Genomic DNA, 12,635 nt, shown 5'->3' with positions numbered 1-12,635 from the left:
ACCCAATCTGCATAAACAATAATTCATGATCTCTAGCTCACATATGGCACAAACTAGCTCACATCCTAGTGCCATCTATTCACATACTCGAGGGCAAGAGACTGCTGTGTAATGGTGACCTGTTATAAATGTTCTAGGACCTTTATGCCAAGTATTCCAATTTGTTAAGATTTACAAAGACGCCCCATTATAAAAGTGCCAGCAGCACAGTCAATTTAATTCAGCTTTTCATGAATGAACTTATGAAGTTCAGTATTTAATTTGAAAAAAGCAGCCTTTATAACAATATTTTTATGCCAGAGCATCCTTGTGAAGATTTCTGTGTTGTTGAAGTGTCCCTTCAAAAAGGTGTCAGCAACTTTTTAAATAAGTGCCATTTTTAAGAGCTCTCCATGATTAGACACGAAAATTCGGCACAATTATTCTACAGAATGAACCGAAATGTATGATGATGAATTTGTAACAAGTTGATGACAAATTTTGTTACAAGGATGAGTTTAACATGTTTACTCCTTAAATTAATTATACTTTTTGATTTTTAATATTATTAAATCTCTTCCCCCCATGTCTCTACTGTATACAGTCTCGTATTCTTAGGTAACAGCAAATGTATGAGAACTTTTAGACTGAAGGTGAATTATCGCTATGTCTTGTAAGTACAGTCAAAAGTCGTTAATCCGGACTCATCAGGACTTCGGCAATTCCGGATTATTGATTTTTCCAGATTATAGATCATCAGTTTAAATCTGGTAAGATGGCATGCAGAAATATTAAAATTAAAAATATGAAACCGTTATTTATGAAATAAAGAACAATTATGATTTAAAGGGTATCAAAATTTACAAAAAAAAAAAAAAAAAAAAAAAGCTTAATATTTATTTGTTTACTTTATTAAACATTTCTTTCAATGTAAGTTGTTTAAGTTGCTTCGTTTTCTATGTGATAATACTTTTTCTTTAATTCTATAAACAGACATAATTTCTTGTTCAGTTACAAAGTTCCACTGTTCAAGTCCTATAATTGCTGTGTCGAGAATACCGACTAATTTGTCAATTGAAATTTTTTCACTTTTAATAACCTCTGTGTCACTTTCTTCGCTATCGGAAGCGAATTATAATGACAAGGAATTTGATTTAAATCATATTAAAGACGGAGTACATCTAGATGAAATACTACATTTAGTAAGGAATTATAAGCCAAATAAAATAACAACATCTGCCTGAAGATAAGGATAGTGCTGACAGATCAACTTCCAATTCATTGTGTGCCGCGGCATCGCCACCCCGCTGAGCAGCGTGAAATTGATAAACAGATTTCGGAATGGTTAGATAAGCAAAGGATATGCCTTTATACACTTTTTGTTTAATGGACTTCGAAACATACTTTCACTTTGTAGATCCTTTACATATTAGTAAATATATATCAGAAATTCTATTTGACATAACTGAAAGTTCAAGCTTACTTTTACAAAATTGCTCTAACAATCTGCAAAAAATAATAAGCCGGATCCAATTCGAAGATTAAGGAACAACGCAATCTGCAACATTAACTGAATTAGATAATTTTAGCTTAGCTTATACCGTCCGTTATACATTAAACATGCATTCGTAAACATATTTTGCGCATGCGCACACACCTATTCGCAACCGTAAAGGTCTTACGTGCATGCATCAATGCGACGCATGTGCAGAAAGTTTGTAGCTTTGAGGTCCGGATTATGGGTGTCCGAATTAACGACTTTTGACTGTATCACAGAGATAGGGAAAGGGTGTTAAAGGACCCTTGCATTTGACTCAATAGATGTTAACAGATGGCATCAGGGATGATCACAGAAGCCAACAATTATGGCTTAAATCAAAGATAACGATTAACTAAAATTAAGAAAAGTAAGTTAGCCTATGGCTGCACAATTAGAATAATGCACAAGCTGGTTCTGACCTAAGGTCGACATAACAAGCGTAATGGTGAGAATAATGCAATGCCATAGAATACTACTCACAAGAAAATCAAACTAGCAATGTGGACTTCAGCAGGCAGAATATATTCTGATTCTACCCTCTAAAACTTTTCTTTAAATATTCTCTTCTTTTTATCTCATTTGAATATCATGCAAGCTAGAAATTTACTTTTTGGCAGGAAAATGGAAATGAGAGAGATAGGAAAGCAGCTTTAACATGAAATAACTGGTTAAGAAATTAAATGAGACCTTACAACTATTTTGTAATGCATAGATTCTAAGGTTATGATTAATGTTCTATTGTCTTCCAAATAGTTTGAACAGCAGGTAACAGGGCAACACCATGGCTACCTTTGCTTCAGGATTTTCCAAAATTTCCAATTTCCCCACCTGTCTTTGGCTTGTATTTCCTGATTTCCTAAGTCAAGTTAGAAGGATAGCAATTTTTATCGCAAAACTGTTTATATGATCTTAGATCATATGATGAGTAAAGGTCATTTATGTAAATAGTGATTATTTCTCTAAACAAGTAACTTAATTAGTGCTTCACATAGCCAGTGGCCTTTTATTTACTAAGGTTCATAACTGCAAAGAATTCTGCAGTTAAATGGTAATATGTATTTAGCTGATATTATTTTTAATGACACATTTTTACATACTGGAATACACTTTATGTTATTTTTAAGAACTGGTTCCAATGATTCATTTTGCCTTTCACATATCAAATGGATATAATATGTAAGATTAAAAAAATTTCAATTTAGCAAAATTATTTTTAATTATTAGTTGGTTGCATAAAACAATTTCAGTTAATAATACTGTAGAAGTAAAGAAATCCACGAAGCTTGGGACCAGAGGTTGTGCGGATTTTAGGATTTCGCAGATTTCAGGACAGAGATAAATCATAATATTCGAACTAAAAGTGCAAAATAAATAAGGTGTATTAGATACATTTAATTAAATTATTATATACATTATTGTAATAATTTATTATATGCATTAAATTATTATTATTATATATAAATTGATTATATTATTCATTGCATTATATGTACACATCATCGAGGTTTGCCGATTTCGCCTCATGCAAAGATTTCCAGTTTCAGATTCCGGTGTTGGAATCCCCGTTGCTGTAAAATTCAACAGCTTTTCTTTATTTTTCCGTATATCATACACAATCGTGTTGCAATTCCATACCATTCTGCTATAAATCTAAGAGTAGCACCTGCTTCCATCTTTTGCAGAATTTGCACTTTTGCGTTACTGTCAATGCAACGTGTTTACGTTTTTCAATGTTGCAAGCAGTAAAATCATGAGTGCATTTCTTATCTGTCATTGTATTAAAAAGGGCTGAAATTTAAAATATTTTTAATTTATCCACAAAATATCAGGATAAAAAAAAAAGGCAGCACTAAACAATCTCGTGAAATAACAAAGCTCGGAAAATACAACAACGTGAATCGTGAACTTGAACGAAGAGTTGAGTGAATCATCCGCTTATTTACCTTGATGCAGAGATTAGAAGGAAAAAACTTTTATCTTATTTTTTTAAACTTTTTTATGTCAATAATTTGGTATTTACATTATGACTCATTATTATTTAGTAATTATGAGGTATTTATTTGGTAAGTATTTTTTCTTTGATATTTTGTACTCAATGTTGCTGTTTCTGGAACCTATAAAATGAATGTTTATATTTTGAGAGGCAACGTCGATTTTCGGTATTTGACTGTAGTTGCAGCTTACATATAATTTTATTCATTTTTCAACATTTTTTTTTTTTTTTTTTTTTATTTTATTTAGTTAGCAGTAGTGTAAGTGGTATGATAATTTTAGCTGCTGATTATTATTTCAATTTTATTTATCAGGTTATTTAAAACAGGAACCAAACAACAAGTCTCTTACTAAAGAACTAAATGCTACACCTTTGTTGTGCTATGAGTTGTGCAACTATATAATTTTGTCTCATTTTACAGCTGTAAAAATATTTTTTCACAGCTGTTTTTCTCATTTACTTATGTTTACTCATCTTCTACTTTGAATTATATATTTTTCTGGTTTTAATGCCACTTTAACTTTTTAAAATTTTATATAATCTTTCAATACTTCCTTTATTAAATGCATAACATCAACATATTTCAATGTTTTTAGTTAATGTTTAATCAATAATTAAAGAAAAAAAGAACAAAAATACTTACCCAATAAACCTCCAAAGGCTATGGCACCAGATATTGCAGCAAAGTATATGAAAATCACAGATGCAACACTTTGCATATTCAACCCATCGATAATATCACTTTTAAACCATATAAAACGATGCCGAATGTCTTTAATAAATCCACCAAATATTCTTCCTGTCCGCCTTAAGGGATCATAAATAGGCTTTTCAGGTAGTTCTGTTATAAATAAAAGGAATATAACATTCATTAAAAAATGCACATATAAATCATTACAAAGTTGCCAAATACAAAATGTTAAAGAAAGAAGAGTCTTAATGCTCTAGAAACTAATAAAAATTATAAAAAGTTCCCATAAGAAAATACTCAGTTAAAAATGTTACCTTTGATTACTATTTATTTTAGCTGAATTTATTATACTGAAAGGATTTGAATGACACTTATTTAAAGAAACTAAACACAGACTGAGTTAAAACTTCTCTTGGTACAGTTCAGAGCATTGAATTTAGTTCAATCAACCAGAATTTTACTGGGATAACACAAAACACAAAATCAGCACAGGTTTTGTTTGAGATTTATTATACAATTGGTAAAATGCAATTAGAAAGATTTTTATGTCTAAAATTTCTGTTATGAAAATGAAGAAAATTTTGCAAATTTATAAAGCATAATGAAAAGAAATTTTATCTGGAGGAGTTTTGGTTGAATACATAGATTTATTTATTGTATGCAATTTATTATTAAAATAAAATCAGTTTGAATATATCAGACATACTTATTTATTATAAGCAATTTATTATCAGAATATAAGTAAACTTCATGCTAAAAATCTCAAAAATATAGAATGCATTTTTAAAAGACTTCTTGCTACAAATATTGTTATTATGTTCTTATGTTTCATGGAGCATTCACATTCTTCAACTCCCACTTTAAAATTTTGCCAATCACTATAGCCTTTAGTAAAAAATATCTTAACAGAAGTAAAAAGTTTACATGCATAACGATAAACTAATTTAATATCCTTACTATTTATCAAACATTCTCTCGAATCTTTCTCACCATTTGCTTTTGAAGAATAATTTTTGTAACAATATTGTAATTTTCACCCCAGCTTCAGATGAAGTTATTTTAGATATATTTACTAAATAGTAGTATATGTTTGAAAGGCAGCTTGTTTTTTAATTATGAAATCCTGGACAATGAAATTAAAATGTGTTGACCATATATTACAATTCAAGAAGTTTTTAATATATATGTATTAATTTTATAAAATTTATATGGGGAACCAGAAAGTGCTGTATTTTTCATTTCACCCAGCCGGCTTAGTGATTAATCATGCTGACTGCCCTATCAATGGGTCTGGGCTCAAATATGAGAGAAAGCACGGACTGTTTGTAAGCATATACTGTCTGTGTAGTAAGTGAGCATTCAGAAGCAAACGGCATGCCGAAAGTCCCCTCCAGAAGTTGGTGGTAAAGAAAGAGGGTAAGGGGCCTTCTGTTCTCCCCTTCTCCTCCCTCAATTTTGGGGAGGAAGCTTTACAGCTAGCAAGGCTTGGAGATGCTTAATATGCACATATGAGAATACTCAGGTGCCAACCAGTAACCAGAGCTGGTGCAACTACTGCAGCTCCACAGGGCAGTAGAATTTAGGGGTGACAAAATTTTTAGAATTTTGGGAAGCAGCAAAATACAGGGGCAGCAAAATTTTTAGAATTTAGAAAGGCAGCAGATGTAGTTTTTAGCACCTGGAGCAGCAGGTGGCAGAATGAATAGTGCTGGCTTAGCCAATACCTGTAGTTTTTTTTATCTAATAATAATATATTTTTTAATTTGGAGTCAATGATGTAATCACCTTCACTATTAATACTTTTTTGTAGCCCAGAGGACAAATACATTGTCTTCTACATTTCTTTCTTTCTTTTTTTTTTTCTGCTCAAGAAATGTTGCAATGATCAAAATAAATAGTAATCAGTAGGTCAGGTATATTAAGTACATGAAGTAACATCTCCCACCCAAATCTTTCATTTTATCTAGTGTCTTTCTTAGATCATCATGTTGCAAAACGATACTTTATCTGTGAACAAAGGCTGGATACTTTTCAGTCAAAGCCTGATTTATCAATCTAGTTATTCACAACAAAGTCTACAATTATGTTTTGGTCTGGTTTTGGCACTCGCAAAATTGGTTATGCCCAGAGTATTCCACCAAACAAGCAAATGTACCTTTCTACAGCATAAGCCTGTCTTTGGGGTAGCTAAAATAGGGTTTGACTAAGAGAGAACCATAATTCCTATGTTTGGGATTGCCATAAAGGACCGATTTCACATTTCTAATCACTACATGATTGAGAAATATGTACAGCAATAAATTTACCAGGTGATTAAATGCTTAGCTTTGCTCTCTTCTGATAATGTGTGTGGAACATAAACACCTTAACCTGTCTGTTTCAAGTGTTATCAACCACTCAAATATTCTTAAATGGTTGACTAAGATGTGATAAGCTTATCCAGTAAGTTTTTGATCATTTGATAAGCATTTGCAAAGCGTTTTTGAATGGCTGACAAATGGGTGATAAGCTTATCCAATAAGTCTCTGACTGTTTGACAAGAATTTGCTTCCATTTCTACCTGCAAAGCATCATTCATTAAAAAGAGGCATTGTCTTTCTTGAACAAGGCAGTCACAAATATCAAAATCAACTGAGCTGACCCTAGCAGACGACCTTAGGCATTTATAAACATTTAAAAGATCTATCAGAAATAATTTTTGTAGCTTTTATTACATTACTACTTTTCTGAAGCTCAAATAACACACAATGCTATGCAATTATTTTGGTTTTTATCTTCGACATTTCAAACAGAGAATTTATAAAAATGAAATTGATCTGTAAAACAAAAGAAAAGTTGCACTCATTTTCAAAAATATCTTGAACAGCTTCAGCAAATGCAATAAACATATTAATATTAAACAAATGTTTTTATGTAAAAATATGGCATTACTTTCCGGTTCCCTTACATTATTTTTCCAGCACTGAAATCAGGCTACTCTGAAATGTGCGTTATTTGTCCACTGATTAATCTAGTACTGCAGATGGGCATACCTTGCTGAAATATGGCTCCCAAAAGATGTAACAGCTCTGGCAATAAAACATATTACAGGATATCATCCAAGTATTTCAAAGGATTACAAAAGATAACTAAGAGTTACCCTATATTATAAACAATGGCTTGTTTCTCAAAGCAAGAAGTATGGTAAATAAATATAGGCCAGTCTACAATGAAATGAGGGGTATAGACCAGGCCTATTTTATATATGAATTTTCTACTTCTGAGCCAAACAAAAAAACTCAGATTTATCATTGAATCTAGCATAGCTTCAAGCCAATACATTCTAAGCTTTGTGGCTCCAACACCAAAGCAAATACTGATGTGCATGATCAGAAGTTAGTAAAATTGCAGGAAGTGCTAACAATATCTGATTTTTGCAGCTTGTCACAGCCATATTTTGTGACACCACATGTCCAGAACATATGGGAAAGTGGATCCAAATGGAAGATAGCAAAGCAAATTTCTAAGACTGCATGATTCTCCTGAAAACTCTTACTCCAGAATCAATCACTGTTTTTATGATGATTATGGATACCAGCTAGAATTACCAGTAATATTATCTTTAAAATTATATCAAAGCTCTGACCCTTGTGCTAGGCAATTAATTCATTGGTATGAGCAACTCATTTCTCTGAAGCATTTATGACACCTCTGTTACGTTTGCTCAAGGGTTTAACTCTCCCTAGGTGGATCTTAAGGGTATTTTTGTTTTCCAACACAAACCTTACCAAATAAGCAGATTGAATGACCCATTGAGTAGATGTAAGTACTATTACCCCAATGCTATATACAGTAAGAATGTTAAGTCTTTAAATACAAAAGTTAGATAAGATATCTCTTACACTATAAAGATATTAGTTTAGATGCACTGGTTTAAAATTAACATTAGCAGATATGCTAAAACTCAAAATTTTGCATTTAAAGAAATGTAAAATTATATGACCCTTAAAGCTCCTTTTTCTACAAATGAAAATATTTTACAACATATAATTTTATAATTTTTGTCAGGGTCATATTTTTCATATTAAGCATTATATGCTTTATTCATAAACTTTGATTCAAGATAAGGAACAACTTACTAATTTGAAGTTTCTGATAAAATGCTGGTATAAAAATGAAAATTTCATAAGTTTTTTAAACAAAAGGTGTAACATGATTGAAATCCAGCTTCATTTTATTTATTTCTTACACTGGAAACACGAGTCTACAGCAAACCACTCAACAGAAATTTAGACATGCAATCTCTTCAAATACGCAGTATGATGAGCAAAATCCTCCCAGCATAAGCAAAATTTTATTTCATCAAAAAATAAAGGTATATATAAGATCAAATTTAAAAAGAAAATTCAGATAATAATTTATAGAAGTCTAATGACAATCAGTATTCGTGTATTATCTGGATCATGAATAATAACCCAATAATCAGTGCATTGACAGAAAAATAGAGCAGTGTTTGGTGGAATACAAATAAATGGTATGTGACAGGAAAGTCAGTTCTGAAACTTTAGCAAACCTATAGTAAACAGACACAGTTACGTTTGCAAAAATTCAAAGAATAAAATGGGCCAGCCACTTAATATGATTGAAAGATTATCAAAATTTAAAGTTGTTTTCAGTCTAACTCAAAAGTTGGGAAAATTACTTGAGAAAATGTTGGGAAAATTACTTGAGAAAATATTTAATGTCATGAAAATAATAATAATAAACTGGAGGCGAGTTCAAAGAACACATATGGAATAGACTTTTAGAAAAATCCTAGGTTTTATGTCAATAAAGAGAAAAACTTAAAAATAGACTATTGTACATAATAATTCCAAATTTTGGCTAGAAAAACATTCTATATGATTAAAATAACAAAAAATTTAAAACAAATAAATATAAATTATATAAAGATTTTCCGTTAGGCATTTATTTAGAAAGGGAAGAAAAAAGCAGAATAAGGGCAATATTTTCCTTACACCAATACATACTACATACACAAGACATGCCACTTATTAAACTCGTTAATAAACTCAGTAGCTTATTACATTTTAAATAACTGCCACTTATTAAACTCAGACTTGCAAAAGACTGATTCTTCAGTACCAGAATATCCTGTATGTACCTACCAAAGTTTTCATAATTCCTTCACTGTATTCTTACTATTGTGTACCATGTCATTATTGTTCAGGTATGCAGTCTTTCAATAAAATGGGTTTGACAAAAATATTCCTGCCTTCCAGGCCCTGTATCTGCAAGACACTATTTTAAGAATTCTTTATCGACACTGGACTTCAGAGGGGCAGGATTTCCATTACCTTAAAGTTAACAAAAACAGTCCTATAGAGAAACTGCAAATGAGTGAAGGTTCCTTCTTGAATATTAGTTGATAGCAAGAGAAAGTGCCACTTCTGAATCGCTTTTATTGTTTCTGTATTTAAAATCGACCCTTTAGGACACACAAACAGAGAGTCAAAAAAGCTCATAAAAGATTTCTAAACATTACTGTTCATTAACAGCCAAGGAAAATGGAAAGGAACTATGCTTCACTTGTTGAAATGCTAAGTGAAAAGACTTAAGCCACAAATTCTAACATTTATCCTTTGAATTTAAAGTATTATTCAATCTTTCAATGTCATTACAGAAGAAAACGTTCAGTAAATGATGAACAAAATTGAATTTTGTGAAAATGCAAGCACTTTGAAAGAGGTAAGTAAGTTGATATATCTCCTAGAAGCCATTCAAAGTATAGTCAATACAGGTTAATCTTTTAAAATCAGCTGAAAATCTGTTTTAGAAAACATGGCTTTTATGTAGAAGAAGCTTCAAAGAAATTGCAAACTATAGCTAATGTTTCAGATACTAATGAGGGAAGTTATGAGGCTTCTATTTTAGAATTTGTGTCAATTTACAACAATACTGAGACAATGTGTATAAAAATTGACTATGAGAGTGTTAACAGAACTGCAGAAAATGATAGAAAAAATGATGAGACGTTATCAACCATTAATTCTAGAAAAGCACTGCAAATTTCTTGAATTGAAATGTGCTGATCACACAAAAGCTACTAGCAGTTTTACAAAACTGAGAATATAATCAAAAAAATTGTTACTGAACAATATGAAACAAAAACACCTAGTATAGTTGTTTGAAAGACAAAAAATTTCATCAGTAATTATAGAAACATTTTTAGAATGAAAATAGTTGAATTTTAATGTTAATTTTTAACTATTATTTTAAAATTATTTAAAAAATTAATTGTTAGTTATTATTTTACTTGAAAAATGTAAAACTAATATCACAGCTTGCAATACATAAAGCACCATTTACTAAATTCAGTCACTTAATAATGAACTCAAATGTATTTGGAACAGAAGTGATTTTAATAAATGACAGGTACTGTACACACACACACACATGTGCCAGCAAGCAGGCAGGCAGGCAGCTACAGACATTATATTTTACAAACAGAAATTACCTTTTTTTACATCTTCAATTTTACGGACTTTCACTAAACTTTTTCTTCGAATCTCATCAATTGGTAAAAGTGATTGTCTTTCCCATTTTCCAGGAGGTACCACAGTACTCAGGTCTAGAAAGCTATTGATTGCATGAATCAAGTCTTTCTTATTAGCAGCTTTGTAGGCCGAAACATGGAAATCCTGTTAATTAATTACTCATCAATGAAATGCAATGATGAAAATATTAATGATTGGCATAGTTTATTAAATAAATAATTACCATCTGCAATAACATAAAGCTGCTAAAATGAATTTTATTAGATCTATAATCACTGAATTTAAACTAGTAGATATTTGCCCTATTCATTTTGAGGCAGTGTGTTTGCATGTTTGACATTTACATGCAGTGTCCATGTCCGCTGCATTGTACCCATATGCACTCGCTAGAGTGCACTGAACTTTTCACCAAGAGATTATCTTGCACTTTCCTGCTTGCTCATGGTCGACATTTGGCGTCAACTTATCACTATTAATTAAATTTTGTATTTTATCGTCTTTTAATTTTAAATAAAGTTAATATTATGTTCTATCAAAGTTTACAACCTTCCTTTAATGAACCTTCTGACAAGTTTGGAGTCTTGCGGCATAAACCATCGCTACATATGGTGACCCAGGAAGAATGCTGCAGTTATGAGTGCCCGGAGTGAAGTGCTCGAGGAAGCTGAGTACTGAGATTCCATGGCAGTGATATCTGTGCAAACGATGCTTTTGTGGAGCTCCAAATCAGGAATATTTCAGGGAAAGTACCTATTACTTACTATATCAGTTCAGATATTGGATAATTTTTTCACAGCTTTATGTTGTGTTTTGAGGTGTAGGTAAGACTGGTTCACAGAAGTTGATTTTTTCTTACATATTAATGTGTCAGTATTTTTTTAAGTAGTGAATATTTTATATTTTTGCTGATATGCATTTTTATTTCAGTGTGTATCTTTAATAAGTATGGATGTATGATAATTTTTCTATTTTTTTAAAATTATGTTTTAGTATTTATATTAAAAATACTTAGTTGTAAGGAGTTGGCAATGTCATGTAATGAAAATTCCACTGATGAAATTGCAGCTGAAGGTCCAGTGGTTACACATATGTTGTAGTTTCGGTAAAATTATTGCCTTTTTGGAAAAAAAAATCCTGCTGTAGGGTTTGTCAGATTGAATCACAGTTCTTCTTTCCTGATACGTAAATCCTGCACTGATTCTGAGTGTGAAGCATCAAGAATTCATACTTCGTTGCAAGGTTTAGAGCCTGGTGACCAATGCCTTTCTCAGTTATTGACTTAATGTGCACGTTGGCAGGTGATACCGTAGGTGAACCTTTACAAAATCTTTGTGGCTTGCAAGGCTTCCTAACAGTGAAGAGTCTATTTTAACTGCTTTTGGTGAAGATGATTTGAGTAAATTGGCTATGGTTGCTGATAAGTTTACTGAGCTTGTATCTCATTCTTATGTCGAAACAACTATTGTGAGAGCTAAGCCAAGTGAATTTGCTACTGTTTGTTTGGAATTCCAGGTAACAGAGCTGACTAAACAATTTACTGAGTTAACCTCTACCTTGAGATGTCCTTCTTGCAGTGCTTAGGGCAGCGTAAGCTTTGCAAGTCATACAAACATATAAATCATTATAAAGAGCAAACAAATTAGCTTTGCTTTTATCATGTAAATTTTAGGGCAAAGAAGTGTCAATCTCCATGTTTCTTTCACGAAAAGGGAAACAAATAAGGGGATTGTCTTTTGGCCAAAATAGCAATACTTTTGGCCAACCCTTCTTCAAAATATTCAATTGCCCCCTCAATATATAATTGATACTGGTATGGATGTGTTGGTATTAACAAAAAACTATGCTCGCTCTGTGTTCTAAGCCTTCCCAGAATTTAGTTTCATTTGCCATCAATGG

General features: G+C 31.5%; 1 protein-coding gene across 3 annotated transcripts in view; it reads right to left on the bottom strand.

Moving 5' to 3' along the window:
- LOC118186200 (band 3 anion transport protein-like) overlaps window positions 1-12,635 on the bottom strand; it is a 422,199-nt gene that overhangs the window by 76,438 nt on the left and 333,126 nt on the right. For all 3 annotated transcript variants that reach the window (XM_035356272.2, XM_085810867.1, XM_085810868.1), the window contains 2 exons: window positions 10,700-10,883; window positions 4,156-4,353 (listed from right to left, as the gene is read on the bottom strand). In XM_035356272.2, the coding sequence (XP_035212163.1) occupies window positions 4,156-4,353; window positions 10,700-10,883 (382 nt within the window). The remainder of the gene's footprint in view (window positions 1-4,155; window positions 4,354-10,699; window positions 10,884-12,635) is intronic.

This window comes from Stegodyphus dumicola, chromosome 2 (assembly GCF_044657685.1).
Source record: "Stegodyphus dumicola isolate Sdum_Otavi_A_Nest chromosome 2, ASM4465768v1".
Taxonomy (NCBI): Eukaryota; Metazoa; Arthropoda; class Arachnida; order Araneae; family Eresidae; genus Stegodyphus; species Stegodyphus dumicola.
The sequence above is the reverse complement of the archived record's forward strand: the minus strand, read 5'-3'. Positions and strand labels throughout refer to the sequence as shown.